At 44.7% G+C, this 18,951-nt stretch overlaps 1 protein-coding gene across 2 annotated transcripts in view; it reads right to left on the reverse strand.

The window, feature by feature from the left end:
• Positions 1-18,951, reverse strand: part of EVA1A (eva-1 homolog A, regulator of programmed cell death) — a 310,552-nt gene that overhangs the window by 146,777 nt on the left and 144,824 nt on the right. For both annotated transcript variants that reach the window (XM_019480988.2, XM_019481047.2), the window contains exon 5: positions 4,956-5,099. In XM_019480988.2, coding sequence (XP_019336533.1) covers positions 4,956-5,099 — 144 coding nt within the window. The remainder of the gene's footprint in view (positions 1-4,955; positions 5,100-18,951) is intronic.

Consider the following 18,951-nt stretch of genomic DNA (forward strand, 5'->3'; position numbering starts at 1 on the left):
CAATCACATAACTCTAGATGCTGGAGGAATTCGAGGAGGAATTTTCAAGTCCAATCAAATATGGAGGTTGGAGGAGGGGAATGGTTTGAAACCAGCATGGCAGCAAGATTGAACTTTTAGAAGCTATTGATTTAAGAAACTAACATTCTCCTCTTTTGTTCATTTGCCGTTTTTAGAATACAGACAGAATTCTGCCCCCTTTGTATTCAGCAGGAAAGTGCCGACCGATGAGCTGGAGAAGGGCAGTGCAGAGACGCCAGGTCAGAAGACTTTTGCAGGAGGGCATAAGGCCCATTACACCATCAGACATGAGAGGAATCAATGGTGGGAAAGGTCTTATTAGGTCACCTCACTCACCCTCATCTGCCGATGCGGGGTCACTCAATTTACTACATTTCTGGTTATACTATTAAATACCAGAGGTTTCTGCCAATAACCACGGTGTATTCTAGGTCCTGAATCACCACCACCTGGGTGTTGCTACATCAGCTAATCCCTTGGCAGATTTGTCACAAATTGCTACCAGCAGGAGACACGTTTTTCACATTTCAGCTTGCCCCAAGCTTTAGCCCTGATGGAGCACCCAGCTGACCTGTCATCAGTGCTACTGAAGTTTCCAATGTGGAAAACGTCCCTGCTATACAACCCTGTCCTCCCCTCGACTCACACCCAGAGGTTCCACCAATAGTTCCATTACAAAGCCTCTTGCAAAGCAAGGCAGTGGTTTCATAGCACTGGTACCAGACGACTTTTAGTTCTTCCTATTTCATTCACTAGACAAGGCAGAAGAGGGACACAACTCAGGCCGCAGGACCTTTTAGGGAATGATAGGTCTGAGTGTCCAGTTGGAAACACCTAAAAAGAATCACAGAATGACTAGTACTCATCATGTAGGCTCTAGGATGTATTATTTGATCACAGGATGATTATTAATTGTCAATGTAATGAAACCACAAAAGAAGCAAACATGATCAAAGGATGTATTAGGCGAGGTACTTCCAGAAAAGGTAAGGAAATATTAGTGCCACTGCACCAGGTACTGGTGAGAACCCCATTGAAACACCGTCTCTGCTCCTGGTCTCCTACATCCCAGAAAGCCAAATAGCGATGAGGACACACACTGAGGGTAACTGGAAGGAAGCTCATCATAGAGGAGAAGGGTAAAAGAGCAAGAGACAAAGTGCTACTGAAGATAAGGAAGGCAAAACCAAAGTCATGCTACAGACATTTCTACCCACGTTTCTTGTGACTTAATACAGTTTTCCATCAAATTTCTAGACAAAATTATTCTAAATCTCTGCCTGGTTTGAAGTACCATTCAATTTCCATTTGTACACTTTTTATCCAGAAGGATGTTGTCAGATTTATATACACACACCTTGCCACTGAAATGCAACCCCACTCTAGGTTGAAAGGCAATAGTGAACTAGCTAAAAACTAACAGTGGGTCAAGGATTCCCAGGCAAATATTTGCAGTTATGAAAAATATATGAGATGTTTAACAGGGAGAACAGACTCTTAGATTTTAAGTGTACAGTACAGTTGAAAGACCCAGGTAGAGTAAATTGCAGAACATTCAATTCGTCTACCCCCTAGTTACATGAAAAGTGGAAATGCCCCCTCCACAATCAAACCTGCGGGTCTATGGATCCAGCTTTAATGTATAATAACTAAGCCTCTTGCCACTCAATAGTGAATAGGACAATTGTGAAAGTGATTTCATTGTCCTGTATTGTGAGAATCTAGCCTCAACTAATATGCTTCAACTATTTAAGAGTGCAGACAGAAGTGACAATTTTCACCCCATCTAGACACAGAAAACAGTCCATAGCCATGACCAAACACAAGTGCAGACAGCTTAAAAAATGGCCGATCCGGTGAAAATCTGACCTCTCAATGCGTGAGGTATCCGATAAAGACGTTTCAAAATGTAGCGTGTTTTGTAACTGGTGTCTGCAGAGCTCCCAGGCCGTCACTGTTTTCAGAATGGGAGAGGAAAAGGGAGAAGAGGGAGTTGAGTTTGGGAGTTTTTCAGTCTCCCCAGACAGTCCCCCCATCCCCAAGATTAGGGAGGCTCCGATTCACTTTCCCCACCCTTCATCACCAACTGGGGAGCCCCAAGAACAAGTTCCCTCTACTGCCTGTCCTTCCAACTCCCATTCTGAAAACAGGGGTGCTGGCAAAGAGCCACAGCCATTGCTTTGGAAACCTGGCTGCAGCCTGAGCCACAGTTAGATTCCCCTCTCCCCTGGAATCAACAGTGAACTTCTGTTTGGTCTGGGGTAACGGTGCAACTCAGAGCGCTTTGCAAAAATCATTCGGAGTTACAGCTGGGAGCTGCACTTCTGTCCACACCCGAAGTTCTATTGCATTATGGTCCCCTCATTGGCTCTTGGTCTCCTGCCTAATCACTCAAAATTTCATTTTTTCTCAAGCTACCCCATGGCTTAGACAACCAAGTCTTCAGGGTACATATGGATGGATCCTAGAAGAGACCCCAACAAACGAGTCTATGGAGAAGAAACTCAACCAAACCAACAAGTTTATGAGTTACTTCATCAGTCAAAGGGGGTCCCCATCCAATCCAACAGGTCAGTCTTTTATACTCCCTAGGCAGAACTGCAAGACATTAAGCATAGAAGGCTGAGTTAAAGAGCAGCCCCACTTAACTTCCTCTAAATTGGAATTGTTCCTTAAGCAGCCAGGATAACAAGAGTTTGGGTGTTATATGCATCTCTTAAAAAAAAAAAAAAATCAAAGCTTACTTCTCTCAATTCCAGGTGGACAGGTTTAGGATTTAATTTTTGATTTTTTTTCTCTTTTAAAGAGTTCAGCTTTCTTGAAATGAGTCTGTGGAGGATCACATATCCAGCCCCATAGCTGAGGTAGGTCTGAGATCACACTTTCAGTGTCCGAAGAGTACTCAGCGTAGATGAAATGAAGTTCATCAGTTAACCAAACAAAGGGCATGGATATACCTGTAAGTTACCCCAAAGCATAAAGCAGAGGACAAAAAATTATTTGGGGGGGCTCAGGGCACACACGCATTCTGCCTCCACCCTTCCCCCAGCCCAGCAGGTAAGTCTGTTGGGGAAGGGGTGGGGGGAGAGGAAAGGGGCATGGGGGTGCAGGTCAAGGCCCCCGCAGTGAGAGAAGGACAATGGCATAGGAAGGGGCAGGGTCTGGGGTGAGCAGGGCCCTGGCTTTGCGAGCCTTTGCAGCTGCCACTGCCCTCTGGAGCAGTTTGATGACATGTGCATCCCGCCGCAGGGCAGGCAGAGGCACAGTAGAGCCCGGCGGTGGGACACACATGGTGTTGCGCTGCTCCTGGGGCAACCGCAGAGGCACACAAAGTGAAGTGTGTAGCAGCAGCTGCCACTGCTCCGCGCACAGACCAGGGGGCACATACCCACTGGGCCTCTGCCAGGGTGCACACAGCGGCAGGAGTCCATCCCCACCCTCGCACCCCTGGATGAGCCTGCCACACACTAATTGTCATGCCACCTGGCCCAGCCGGGGCTCCATTCACCCCTTCCCCTGCCTGTACCCCCAGGGGATCAAATGGGAGGACCAGCAGACCAGCACGAGCGTCCTCCATGAAGCTGCATCCACCAGCATCAAAGCTTTGCTCTTGAGAAATCAACTCCGATGGACAGGCCACTGTGTCCAAATATCCAAGAACTGCCTCCCTCACCAGATTCTCTTTTCCCAGCTCTCTGTTGGCCAACGCTCAAAGGGCAGCCAAAGGAAACGGTACAAAGACACACTCAAGGTTGCCCTCAAGCACAGAAACATTGACACCAATGGCTGGGAGAAGCAAGCTGCTGACTGTTCAGTGTGGCACCACCTGGTCTACCACTTTGAGGCCCAACGACTCAATACCGAGGCGGAACAGCGGCAGCGGAAGAAGGAGAAGGAGACCAACCTGGGGCTGCAAATCCTACTCCCCCGTGCAACAACATGACTCCATTGCTAAAGAATATGTGTATCCAGAATCGGGCTCTTCAGTCACCTGAGGACCCATCAAACCTGACAGACATCATCCTCGACTCCAAGGGACTGCCGCCGCCACCACTCCATAAGACTCACCACAGACACAGCATGGACAGCTCCTAACAGACCAGCTACAGTCACACAACACTTTCCAACTTTCCAACACTTTCCAACTAGAAAATTCACTGAGCTTTGCTTTAATATCCATGCTGCTTCTGCTCTCATTTAAAAAAAAAAGTCCCCTACAGACAAATGAAGCAACTGACGGACCAACAAACTTCTGAGGCAAATCTTCCCCAAACCAAATCATGCTCAAATGTTAAGAACCAATGAGATGCTGTCACTGGAAAAGACAATTTGCAGCCCTCCTGAGATCACAGAGCCCTGGAGAGGACCGCTTGCTGCTCCGTTCTACAACCACGATGCCTGGTGAAGTAGAAGCATGAACGGAGGCCATGACACATGGTACTGACTTGGGACACATTTCTTCTAAATGACATTAAACAGACGTATCTTATATTAACCCCATGACAGCAGATTAGTTCATTTCTAATTTTCTGTTTACAGTAACAGAAACTGAGAACAAAAGAGCAGAGACACTATTCAAGATCAAAACCTTGTGGCGAACAAATATAAACTCCAGCATCTCTACTCAGAACGTTCTCCCCAGAGTCACTGCGTTACCAAATCTTGAAGGGGTGAGACCGTGTGGAATGAATTAAAAAAAAAAATGCTTTCTATAAATTCTGCTTTATATATCATTCTGCTGAGTAAGGAGACTTAGCAGTAAACCACCCACCAATGCACAGAGGCTGGCAAGCCTCAGATTAATCTACCTTTCCCATGCCCACTAGACAGATGAGTTGCATACGCTGCAAGGAGGTGTAGCCCACTCCACTGGGAATATAGTATTTACATACTCCCAAGGGAATGTTATATCGGTAGCTTTTAGTGTAGCTTACCACAGGTGTAGATGACATTGAGATGCTTGCGCACACCTGGGTAACAAGGGTCGCCGAATTCGTAGGTGCTGGCATACACACTGCAACTCCTTTTCCCGTGGCAGCGTCTGGTCATGAGCTGGAGAGCTGGAGCCGCCTGACACTCTGAAAGGGAAAAGGATATACATTACTGAGTGCCCCCCTATCCACATCTGTATTTTCACAAGAATGCCTCTCTAAGGCAGGCTACAATCAACACATCTTAGTGCTTGGACACTGACATGAATGTTTCAAGACCGCTGAGCCTCCATCAGGAAGAGGCAACAACTGGAGACATTGCGGATCAATAATAAATCACAGTACAAATAAGAGGCAACTGGATTATGAGGCTGTAGGGAAGAGATCAGCTAAAAATCAGGAACTCCCCTTCTTCATCAAAATAAATGAAGTCACAAATAAAGCGGGTTTGTTTTCAAAGGGTAAAAAGGGATTTGTGATAACAAGTCACACTTCTTACACAGTACTTTTCTGCTACAGACCTCTGAAACTATTAACAAGGAAGGGCCCATTACCCCATTTTACAGGCAAGGAAACAGAGGCATAGAGAACTCAAGTGGCTCACAAAAGCAAGCTGTAGGCAGAGTCGGGAATACCCAAGTGACCTGCAACCTAGGCCAGTGGATGAGCCGCTAAATCTACCCCTCCAACTGGGAAAATGGCACATGGCCAGAATGGAGGTGAACAACAAAGCGTTAGGATCTTCCTACTCATCAGTGAGTGCCTTTCAGGTAAAATGAACAGCAAGATCCCCAGCAGACATCACAGAGTCTTTGCATCTCTTTTTTTTTTTTGAGGAGGAGGAGGAGGGAGAACACTGCTTGGGGGATTTCTTTTATTTGTTTTTTGATTAGCGGGTTGATTTCCGTTATTTTGTTGTTACAGTCTTTGGTTGGGTGTTTTCAGGAGACATGGTGTTGGGGAAGGTTTAGGTGATTTCCCACTCGTTAAAAACCTTTGTTGCATACTCTACTGTCTTCAGCCTAATATCGTGGACCATGTTAATCAAGACCAGACCAATAGCACTGAGGGAAGCATAAATTCCCCTGTTTGTCTTAGCAAGTTTTCAGATTTTTTCCCTTAAACTGTGACTTTTAAAGGCCAAAATAAATAAGATGTTTATTGCCGATCCTTTAAACAAAAAGATCCCCTAAGCATGCTTATTTGGTATGGCTGAAAAACATTTGGCCTGTTAGACCATCCTCCTCATCCAGATAAGTTTTGAATCAGCAAAAACATTGGAGGTAAATGATCTATACCAAGTACTATTTTACCAAAGTAGGTCTGTAACTGCTCTCAAGAATTAAGGTGAAAATGGGTTATTTGTTGTTTTGGGTTTTTTACAGATGACTTTTAAAACCAAAGAGTTCGAGTGTGATATTTTGTATTAAGCACACAAGTAGGACCAAGCATCAGAAAATACAAGACACGTCTCAAAATGTTAAGCGATTTTTAAAAGCAAGAACAGAGCGATGGAGGAGAAAGGAGCAAAGCTATGCTGTAGTCATTGCACAATACACTCTTGGTTGCTAACCAAGAGGCAGCAAAAGGGAATATGAACCCTAAGAGGGATTGAATGTTAGCACTAAAGCAATAAAAGAGTCATGACTGATGGGGGAGAGCCACAGAAAACAAAAGCCAGAGGGCAACATTTCTTTTTTCTGAAATCAAAGACGACATTTTATTCACATGCTGTGTACGACAAAAGAACAGGGCTGCATGTCAGCATTTTCATACTGAATCCCACAAGTTTCCTCAGGGGGGTTTTGATCCAACAAGGGCCAGAGGTTCCAAGTGAAACATCTGGAAGGCAGCAATTCTGCTTTGCTCTCCCTTTGTCATACATCCCATAAAACCAGTCAGTCTAACGTAAGCCCAACGCGGGAGTTCACGGGGAATGTCTAGTCTTTTTACACGGTATTGTTCCCAGACAGGAAGGACACCCTTCCATTGCTCCCCGATGCTGGCTCGGCACCACCACCTCAGCGGGAGTATGAAGAATTAGCTATGCAGTTCCCATTACTGTTACTGCGAGATACATGGCCAATCTTTTGCACACAGTACTGAAGATGTCTCCCTTTGTAATGCATACTTGTAGGAATGAGATATAACAAGCTACCATCTCTCGGCTCCACCTTTGCGTTCTGTGCTGCTTCCTGTGCCTTTCAGATGTAGCGCGTGGAGAATGCTCCGGCTTGCATCTAACATGCCCAGAGCACCAGCATGCCCAGTTACACCCCTCTGCTCTGCTAATTATAGCCCCTCTCCTGAAGACTAATTCTAACCTGGTTATTGGATCTACCACCCCACTGACTCTGAAGATTCACCCTGAAAGCTCCATTTGCATGATCAGATCCTTAAACTAGGCGTCTCCTGTTTTTAATGCTCCGGTCCAGCCATTTTGCTTGTGTATTCCTGAGGGCACAGACCTTTCCTCCATTTTTTTTTTTAATTAGGAACATATAGTGAAATCCACAACTCAGTCTTTCCCTAACTCTGCCCAATGCACACTAGTAAAAAGAGCCAGAGCATAATTGAGGGGCTCTGAACACCCCAGTCCCAGCTAGGGAATGATTCCCCCAGGACAAGAAATGGGGAAAACAGCTGTGCAACTGTCCTCCAAGGACTGCTTGCAAGCCAAGACACAAGGAAGATGACAGGGATTGGACTGGGCAGGGAAGAAGGATGCACTAGAGCTGCTCAGCACAGCAGTGCAGAGAGTCTGTTTGGTGCAGTGATACACAGGGTAGTCCTGGCAGGTGGCCATCACTGAAGCTCTCAGTCAAGACCCAGAGCAGCCCAAGAACAAGAGGCTACAAGAAAAGTTTAAAGAAGGGGAGTCAAACTCATTTGGCCCGTAGGGACAAGTGAGTGGATCTGGACCAGTTCACAGACTGGATTGGGCCCAAAGGTTGGCTCTGCATGCCAGATCCAGTGCATGGCACCAGCCCAGCACAAGTGCCTCAGGCAGGGGGCATCTCAAACCAGCTCTACATGGGTACTCCATGCAGTGAGTCAGTAGCAGCCTTAGGAGAGGGCAAACTGGGCAACCGCCTGGAGCCCCACACTTTAGGGGGTCCCAAAATTTTGCAACGACACTGAATCTTTGTATTATCTGTATTGTATCAAGATACTTTCACTGCAGTTTCATAGACAGGGCAAAGTGAAATTGAAATAAAAAATGTCTGACTTGCTCACAGGTCATCAAAATTAAGCCGTTAAGGGGCCCCAAATGACTCTCTTGCCCAGGACCCCAACAACCCTAAGGCCACCACTGAGTGGACATATTGGACCAGCTTTGTGCAGCCTGCCCAGACCAGCCCTACACCCCACATGCAAAGCACATCCACCCCTAGCCCTGTGCATTGCATTCAGCGCATGGAGCCAATCCAGTGCATACCACCTGCAGCATATGGGTCCGCTCTAAGTCCCACAGGCAGCAATGCAGGCCAGTTGTCAGGGCTCTGAGCTGGATCCAGCCCATGGATTGTATCTTTGACTCCCCTGATTTAAAGTCATCTGAGCCCTCATCCAGTTCTGAAAAACACACCCATTGTCATCAAAGGCGCCAGGATTTTGGACAGCAAGCCCAATTTCGTTCTCATTTGTACTTCCATGGGCCACATTCTGTTCCACCTATTAGGCATCTAAGTAGACTTAGACACCTAAATGTGATTCTATTCAATGATGTTAAAAGTCATTTTACCAAACCACCACCAACAGTGATAAGACCCATGAATGCATGCTACTTTTGTAACGTCATTGTTTTAAGATTGAGTCAGAAAAAATGCAGCAAGGAGGAGGAGGACCCACCCATCTTTTGCATTTAGAGTTTCTCAAAGAGTTGAGTAAGGTGGAACAGAATTGTATTTTGGTGCCTAACTCCACTTACGTGCCTAATAAATGGAATAGGCTCTAGCCCTATGAGTCTAGAGCCATTCTCATGGATTCAATGGAATCACTACAGATTTACACCAGTGCAAACAAGAAGAATAAATGGCTAACTGACTGCATAAAGTTGGCAAACTATTTCCTTGAAAGAGTTTTCTGCGATTACAGAATGGGTAAAATTGTTTTCCCTTGATACTAGTTTAAGCAGAAATGACTCAGAGGCCCACAGAAACAACAGAAGTTATCAGCTCTTGTATGGAGAGACCAATACTGAAATTAAAGTCACCTAAATTCTTAATCTGTCACCATGCCAAATATCTGCTTTATACCTGAACCCCAAACATAAGAGAGGCACCAAGCCCTCCAAAAACAGCCAGCTGTTTCGCAAACTTCAAAAGATTTGTGATAAGACAGCCATTCAGTTAACTGGCAAAGTGTCATAATCTAAGCATCTTATTCCCCTGTTAAACTAACATTGCAGATGTCAGTAGCACATCTCTGAGACAGCTGAGTGACAGATGAGGTTGCAGCTCTCATAAATCACAGTGTCTGCTTCATAATATTTGACATTAGAAATCACATCCTGGTGTCTTTAGACTTTTACACTTGGGTCCAAGACTAAAAAGACGCGTGCTAGCTTGTGCGCCCTGATGCACACAGAATAATTTGGAAGTCCCAGGGCTGACACTTCAAGTTAATTTCCCAAATGACATTCAACTGTAGAGTAGAAATATTAGAACCACTATTTCTGACCCTGATTCAATGAAATAATTTTTACCAAACCACCAGCAGCTCCAGGATATCCGAAACTACCTAAGAATCCCACACTTATCAAGCAGGACTGTTCTGGGCTCGTCCATGTGACAGAATGTGCAGCCATTACTGCTAATGTAATTGGTTTTACGCACCCTCAATATAATATTGTTAGTTTGTCTTAACAGAAAGATTACTGGGCATCCATGACAAGGAGATGTGCTTATCATGAAGCTATTCCAATAAGCACAGATTTACATAAATAAAGACCAGAAAGGTGAGTGTTGAGTAGGTCTAGGTGAATTGTTCAAACAAAGGGTAGGAAGCATTTCAAATCATTCAGATTCAAACAAACTAACCAAAATGATCACCAGCCCTGACTTTAACGCAAGAGCGAAGGGTACCATGTTGGCCAAAACACTGGGGATGCAAACTGGGAGCCTCCTACACTAAGTGCTTTAATAAGCTAGGTATAGCCATTCCTGAATAGCTCCCTATGTAGACGCACTTATTCCAAAATAAGGGTGCTTTGCTCCTCTTCAGCATGATCCATTTGTTTATTAATAGCTGTTTTCTTACAACTCACCATGGTACCTTGATCTACATTAACTTTCAAGTGTTGACAAGCTGGAAGTGCATCTGTCAAATATTCAGGTCCTCTGCCAATTGGCATATGCTTACTCTTCGTGAAGTAATGCAAATTCAGAAGCCTCACTCTCATCATATGAGTGCTCAGCCCCCGTGTGCAGAAACACATAAAATGGGGGCTGTCCCACCCAGAAAATATAATATTAGCTTTACAGTGAGAGAGATGTGGAAGCACTGTATTGGCTTTGCAGCAAGTTGATCATTATTATACAATGCTGGGCTGTTCTTATAGCACAAAGTCATCATTGCTGTGCAAATACATTCAAAATTCAGAATCCAGGTCACTGAGCTTTGGCAGCAGAACCCAAACCCCAGCTTCTTCAAGGCTTCTGAATCCCTGGTCTCAATGTGCTAATAGCAGGCTAGAGGTGCAAACTGCTTTCTTCACTTCTGTAACAGGAGGAGAAAAGCCAATATGTTTCCACAGAATTAGGTCAAATTGACATTTCCTGGGATTCTGCCTTTGGGAGGACAAGAACAGGTGTGGTATTTTAGATGAAGCACGGCAGTGCGCAAACACGGGGGAATGCCTTTTTTTTGCTTTGGTTCTGTGCAATCAGTGCATTTTGTTAAACATTGGTCCAGTGATGTGGCATTGGGCACTTAATGTACAGGACAGGACTGCTCAGTGCAAAAAGTATTGGCCTAATTCTGCTGCCACTGAAGTCAACTACCAACAAGCAGAGTTAAGCCAATGCTGCGAGCTTTTTCAAGTTCCTATACATGGCAAAGAGCAAACATTACAGCAAGGTGTAGAACCAGTCACAAGGGATAATCAGGCAGAACTCTCTTACATCGAATAGGCTGAGCAAACCTCTGTCTACATTAAAGTGCCAATGGCTGTAAATAGGATGTCTCATTTGAACCAGGACTGATTGTTCTGGGGTTTGACCCTGATTAAAATAGGAGCAACATGGAGGCTAGGTACAGACAGCCAAAAAGCTCGAGGCTGAATCAATTCAGTCTTTGCAGGTTAGTCTAAACTGCACAGATTAAATTGAAACACAAGTGAACAGTTACCTTTGATTCAGGAAATGCAGGCACAGGCCTGCAGTGGCTCAGGCCAGAAGCTGGGGGGCGCTAGAGTACACCTTTCTGGCTTTGTGTTCACTTCGTCTTTCTGCTGCCCCTGAGGTCTCTGGGATTTGCAGTCCAGACTTACAGCAGCAGGACTCTGCAAGGTTGCTCATCACTTCCTCTTCCTGCTTCCAGGTGCCTCTGGGATTTGTAGTCCACAGTCGCAGCCAGCAATAAGTTTCACTAAATTTAGCAGGGCAGAGCAGCTCTGTACTTGGGGGAAGGTGGGTTTAACCCCCCTCCCTGGCCCCAGACCCCAACTGGGGGGGGGGGGGGGGGAGAGCAGTCCCTGCTTTCACCCCCTGCCTCCCAACCATACTCTGCTGACAGCACAGCCCAGGGCTGGAAAGCATGCTGGGGGACTGTGATTTAACTTAAACCAGGAAGGGGTCTGAGACAGAAGTTTCATAAACTGGTTTGACCCAAATCAGTTAAGTCTGAAGCTACATTCAACCAGGTTTATCTTAAACCAGTTTCAGCCATTTGAAACAGGTTTATGTGAGCATCTGTTCTGTTATAGGTTTAAACCAGTTTCTGACCACTTAAACCAGTTTATGTGTAACTTCTGTCCCTAGCCTGACACATTGCCCTTCCAAGTTGCATCGTTACTCCTTTGCCAGTCGGTGGTGAGTGAGAGCACACAGCCTCTCAGTCCTGTCCCCCGAATGAGCCACAGTCACTGTACGGACATACGTGATGTCTTGAGAAAAAGTGTTAGTATGTTATTTTATCCAGGGATATGGGTTGTAGCCATGTTCGTCTAAGGACGTAGGTGGACAAGGTTCTTTGGGTAAATCCAATATCTTTTATTAGACCAACTAAAATTGTTGGAAAAATTCTTCTTCACAAGCTTTTGGGTACAAAACCCTTCATCAGGCTGAGGAAACGTCTGCAGCATACTTCAGAGGGACTTGAAGGAGGACTGTGGACATATACCTCTGTACAATCCTAAGAAAAAAAGGCTTTCTCCCAGGCCAAATATTATGTCTGTTCGTAGCTATCGGACGCTGCTGGGAGCAGACCACTTTCATTGAAAGTGAAAACATGCCAAAGGAGTTTGCTATCCGTTCCACTGTGCTCTTAGAATCAGAGTTTCAAGTCTGAATTTGGGCAGGCTGTGAGGGGCTTTGTCCTTGCTGTTGTCATCATTTTACGGCTGAAGACCTGGCGGAGTCTCACTGCCCCTAAGAGCTTTGTGTGAATTACCTTTTGCTTTAATGACCATCAAAACCTCCCCACAAACCCTCCCTGCTGGAGAGCTTCATTTCACAGTGCTTAATCTGAGCTCTCACTAGAAAATTCATCCCGCTGGCCACATTCAGCGTTAAAGGGTTGTTAAGCTGATACCCGCCCCACCCGATCTGCGATCTTTATCAGGCTAACCTCTGACCTGTTAAAACCCAAATCAGATGTCAGCTTTGACAAGGCTAGAGGGAAGAGGCTTACCACATGTGAGCACGTCACAGACAGCGCTGCAGTGGTATTTAAATGGCCAAGGCTGGAATCAGCACGAGTGATGCAACGCCAAGAGCATTAAGTGCACCGCAGCAAGTGGAGGGTAGCCTGGCTCAAGCGCCTTCTGGCATGAGTACTCCTCTCTCACACTTTCTTGTAAAAAAAGACCAAATTGAAGGCTGCGTTTATTAATCACATCTGTTACTTCATAGTTACACATTTTTCTCTTTCACTTAAACTGCATCCACATCTAAAAGCCTGGCCTTACTTTAATTCTCTGGCCTGCGCTTCCATTTGCCCCTCAGGGCTCCTGTGGATGCCCAGTGCCCCCCTGTGCCAGCTAGTCTGGCACTGCATGGCAAGACACATGAAGAATTTACAAACAATACAGGGAAAATTAGGAAATTAGCCTTATTTTCCAACCACGCTCAATGAGATTAAGCAGCTTCTCTTAGATGACATTACTTATCAGTAGAGAGAGGTAGCTAGCTGTGTTGGTTTGAATTCAGGCAGAAGGTAGGGCAGGGTGGCACCTTAGAGACAAACTCATTCAGAGACCTATGTTTTCATAAAGGTGCCAGCCTGCTTCATCAGATGCTACGGACAGAGTTGCAGACAGCAGGAGTAGCATACCAGTCAGTGGGTGAGTGGGACACAAGCCCCAGGCACTGCCTAAGGGGGGATGGGAAGAGCTCTCACCCTCACCCCCACATTTCCCGCACTTTTGCGTGTACACGCATGCACACGCACACATGCACATACATGCACACGCGCACACATGCATCTTCCCTGCAGCAGCTCCAGCTTCAGCAACAAAGAAGGCAAAGTAGCAGTGGCAACAGCAATGGTAGCACATGGTACCCTGGGCAATGGCAGTGCACAGTTTAGGAGTAGCAGCCAAAGGTTTGCTGCTGTGAGGGCAGAGGTCACCCCAGAAATCAGTGTTCAAATGGCTGCTTGACCCATGTCAGTCGCAAAAAAAGGAGGTGACATCTTCCCTCCATGGCAGGAAACCTCTGGTTTCCCATGCTCTGCCACAGCCCAGAGCACAGAACTGAGCAGTTATACCTCCGTTCCTTATTTCAACCAAATAATGTCTGTATAACTTCAATTTAAGCTTAAATGTTTCTAATTTGTTGAAAAACACAAACAAAACATGCCAGAGCTATTATTTAATCCCTTCTTGACTGGCAAGCAAATCTGTCCCACCACAGGCAGAGTTGGGAATTGAACCCGGACCTGCTTAATCCCGGGCCCAAAACTGAACTACAAGATGATGCTTTGTTCTTCCCTTATTTGAAAATCTAATACAAATAGAAATGTTTTCACCATTTGCTTTATATTCAGAGAAAGCAAAATGATGCGTTTTGTTTTTCATTAAAACTTGCATCTGTCCTCAAACGTCTCCCTTTTTATTAGAAGCCAAAAGACAATTGTTTGGTGTGTGTGTGCAAGAGAATTAGAAAACAAATTAAATCTATAAAAAGGACAACCAGGTCCTCAACCTTTGCAAATAAGCAGAGTGCCATCGATGTCACTGCAGCTCTATCAATTCGAAACAACTGCAAATCTAGCCCAAATAATTTAAACTTGTTGACTTAGTTTCATTAAGTTGTGTTACATGCAACAAGCAAAGAAACTACATTAATGGTGAAAAGTATTTTGGGTCTCCCTTCCCAGAGTTTATCTCAAATCATAATATTTAGGTCCTTTTTCCTGTCCAATTTAATTTTGACAGTTTCCCTCTACAATTGCTGCAATACGCAAGTATGGGATTTTTGTAGATTCTGGGTAGGAAAATTTGAGTCATTCATCATCCAGTGCAATAATTCCCCTTTCATTCATGCATCAAATTACAGCAGTTTTCATTGTGAACATTTACAGTCTCTGTTATAAATTATTCCAACATGCCCGTGTCTGACATGAATCATACAAAATCTTTTTTTGGAATTGTTAACCAAAAAATGCCGGCTCATTTGTACAGGGATGTCCTCTCAGACTGTGTATTCAGCACCATGAACACTCAAAAGAAACCATATAGCTGAAGTCTCTATTTTCCATTAGGATATGTTAGAGGGAGGAAGAAGGAACTGGAAGATAATTGGAGACTTCTAATCAAAAGCTTGATTTTCTGAGGAGTTCTGGCTTATTCTTATACATACATACATGGGGGTCGGACTTGATGATCTATTGAGATCCCTTCCGACCCTAACATCTATGAATCTATACATCACAAAAGTGTCTCTATCAAAATTTATAACCTACAGTAGATCCTTAGTTCTACTTACTATCTTAAAGCTGGACACAGAAGGAAGCATGATACCACCTCATCATAACAAACCTTGCTTCCAATAACTGCCCACTTTTAATAATCCCAACAACATTTTTTTCATGATTATTCTACAACAACGAATAGCAAGCACCCCCTGTTAATTGACTCTTCCTGCAGTCCCGTGTTATTGTTATAACAAGGCTGTAATGTATGTGGGAAGCATCTTCCCATCAGATAAATCCAGTTTAAAAATGTGATTTACATCTTTAGAAAATGTCCTATAGGGCTGAGGAAAGGATCTCTATCCAGCACAGAGCATACATCAGGATAGAGGGTTGTTTGCTAAAAACCCCAAGTATCTTTAAACAAAAAAAATAAGGAAAACTCTATACTCAGAAACATGAGGGTAGTAGAAAATGAAGGATAGTTGTTGTCTTGTGAGGGGGGAATCAGCTAAATGCAAGGAGAGAAACCCAATTCCTGCAAGGGAGGTCGGCAGACATCTGAATCAGCATTGTGGTTTTCTGCTTTAAGTCTGCCAAAGGAGAAGAACGAACGTACGTGGAGGGGGGGTTGTGCACATGCGCACTCGCACACACATATCTGTGTGTGCATATGTCCACGTGAGAGAGAAACAGAGAGAGAGAGACGGACGTGATGGAAGTGATTTGAACCTTGCTTTGGGTTCGGTGGGTTGAACACCATCACAGTTTCCCCACCGGTACCTCCTCGCTCTGTGAAAGGATGTCATGTGAGCAGACGGAGTTCATCTCCCACTCTGCAATAGCTTCTCTTACTCTTTCTTAGCCATAGCCATCACAAAGTTCAACAGCTGCATAAACCAGCGTCACTTGTGGTCTCTGCTACACAGAGGTGTAACAACCAGCCCCTGTGCCCTGGGTCACAGAAAGGGCTGGGGCTGGGGCCAAGCCAGTGACAGCAGCAGCAGTGGCCAGGCTAGCAATGGCGGCTATCACCATTCTTAGGCACCCTCAAAATCAGCACAGGGGCTCATGCCTCGGTCGCCCGCATCTGGTTATAATACTCCTTCTATGGCTGCGAACTTCACGGGCATGGCAGAGTGTAAAGGAAGACTTTGTTCAGCGTTGGTCAAAGATTTTACAGCCAATACACAGTGCATTCAATGTCTGACCTTTTTTGCCTCCACACCGTGTGAGGATATAAGCAGTGTTTCAAGTTATCTTTAAAGGCCCTGTAAGAAGCAGTTAGCAATGATGGATATCCATCCTCTACATTTTCTACAAGCACACTGGGAAAAGTGATGAGCAGACTGGAAAGGTGATTTAAATATAGACTGGAGCTCCGATTATGCTGTGGTACCCAAATACCACAGCAATCAGGACAGCAGAAATACATGCCAGAGGCCATAGTCTGGATTTTTCTTCCTTGCATGAGCATGTAAACCCCCCAGAAAGCAGCTCAGAGTGTATTGGTTTTAGAAGCACAAACTTACTTTTAGAAGCAAGTAGGAGAATGGAGAAGAAAGCAAAGTCACAAATAGTCAGCCCTTCCTTAAAAACAAATAAATTAACAAATGTCTGTATAAAAATAAGAAGAGATCAGGAAGGAAGGAGGGCAAAGAAGGGAAGATGAGGAGATTGAAAAAAATCCCACAGACAGAAACCAATTACCATTAAGAAATTGTTTCAGAAACCAGAACAACAGAACCCCTTCCTGCAACCTGGGAACAATTTCACAAGATATTTCACTTCTCTTGCACAAGAGAATCCCTTTAAGTAGTGAGTCAGAGAGGATGAGAGACATGGTTAATGAAAACCATTTCTGAGCAGTAAATGGTAAGGTCTTGTCCTTGACTGTGTGGAACTGCTGGCATTAACAAAAAAACCCACTGATGCGAGATGCATAAAAGCCATCAGTTGCCTGCTCTCTTGAAAGGTCTTCGGAGCAAAGACCTTCTTTTTGTTCTGTTTATACAGAACCTAGTATGGGAGGGTCTTAGTCCATGGTTCAGGTTCCTAGGCATCCTGTAATAAGACATAATAAATAAATCATATAAGAGCAGCAAAGGAATCTGTGTTGATGCAAATGGACTGAATGGGTTTGTTTTGCAGAAGTCACTGAAAGCAGTGGGAAGGGAAGCGTGATAAAAAGAGAGCTACACCTACACACTGAAAAAGTGCAACTTTTCAGGGGGAAATAAATCACTTCGGCTGAACAGAAGAGGAAATTCTTCTTAATCATCAGCTCTATTCATATAGTTATAGTCATATACAATAGTTACTCCGATAGGGTTAGCTCCCCATTCACATTAATGCCACTTCACACCATTCTGGAAGTGCAGAGGGCTCTTGGACGGAAACTAAAAGATATGATACTGTACCCTCCTGCAATCAGCAGAAATTGCTCAGGCACAAACTAAAAAATGTGCCCATTGTAAAGGGCCATCCCATTACCAGATTATTGTAAAGGGACCTTAGTGGGAATATGGCTCATTGTCACAGGTATTTAGAATCCCTAATCAATACATTCCTAAATTAAGGGGCTTTTACTACACACTTTTCAATGCATATTCATACATTAAAGCAATCATTGGTAGATCTGTGCGAAGCTTCAGTCCCTGATTTGATTTGGCAGAGAGTCAGTCCGATTCGGTGGCTGAATCTCTGAATCTGAATTGAATCAGAGGACCATCTAATCTCTCCAAATCAATTCGGAGAGATTCAAAAAGGTTCATTGATTCGGACATAGAGACAGCTTTAAATGTTTTTTCTACATACCTCAAGGTAGCAGGCGGCTTGTGAATGCTGCGATGGTGGGGCAGATGGAGTGTCCCACAGGAGCATGGGGCTCCCCAGCGCGCTCAGCAGCTGACCCAGAAGTGGACCAGAAACACTTCCAGTCCACTTCTGGGCCCGCTGGAGAGCACACAGCCCCCCCACCCCCAACCCCCCGCACCTCCCAGGGTCCCCCTGTGTCCAATCGCTGAGCTGAGGGGCACTTCTGGGTTCAGTGCTGAGTGCATGAGGGGGCCCCTGTGCTCCTGTGGGATGCTCCATCTGCCCCACCATTGCAGCATTCATGAGCCATGCCTGGTGCCTGGAGGTATGTAGAAAAAACATTTAAATCTGTGTGAATCGCTGGTTCTCCGAATCAGCGTTGAATCTTCAGATTCGGATTCGGCCAAATCAAATCAGGGACAGTGATCCAAATTAAGGAATCAAATCACTGTTCCTGATTCGGACTGAATCTGAATCAGAATCGAATAGGGCCTGCTTTGCACACCCCTAATCATTGATAAAGAAGCTGTAACGTCTGTCAGGTGAATATATGATAGGTAGTTCCCTCATGCACTATGTCTCTGCTTTGAATCCTTCACATCTGAATGAAGGAAAGGAAATTAAGTGCAAATAATGCTGAATTACATCTGGGCCCTACCTTAAAATGACACAAACCAGGGAAAGTGCTATTAGAGCAAAGACACCTTTCTCAGAGTCAGTACAATCATAGAAAATGAGGGCTGGAAGGGACCTCAGGAGGTCATCTAGTCTAACCCCCTGCTCAAAGCAACCAGATCAACCCAGCCAAGACTTTCTCAAGCTAAGTCTTAAAAACCTCCAGGGAAGGAGATTCCACAAACTCTCTGGGTAACCTGCTCCAGTGTTTTATTACCCTCCTAGTGAGAAAGTTCTTCCTAATATCCAAGGATCCTAGTTTTCTCTGTTTAGAAATCACAAATCTCTGATTTAAAACTCCCAAATCTGCAATTAAAATGAAACACTACTATACATATAGGTATCAAGTGAACACAATATTTTATTCATATATTTACAGATATCTGAAACCTGCAAAACATTTGTGGTTAAATTTTTATTGCAAAAATAT

This window comes from Alligator mississippiensis, chromosome 1 (assembly GCF_030867095.1).
Source record: "Alligator mississippiensis isolate rAllMis1 chromosome 1, rAllMis1, whole genome shotgun sequence".
NCBI lineage: Eukaryota > Metazoa > Chordata > Crocodylia > Alligatoridae > Alligator > Alligator mississippiensis.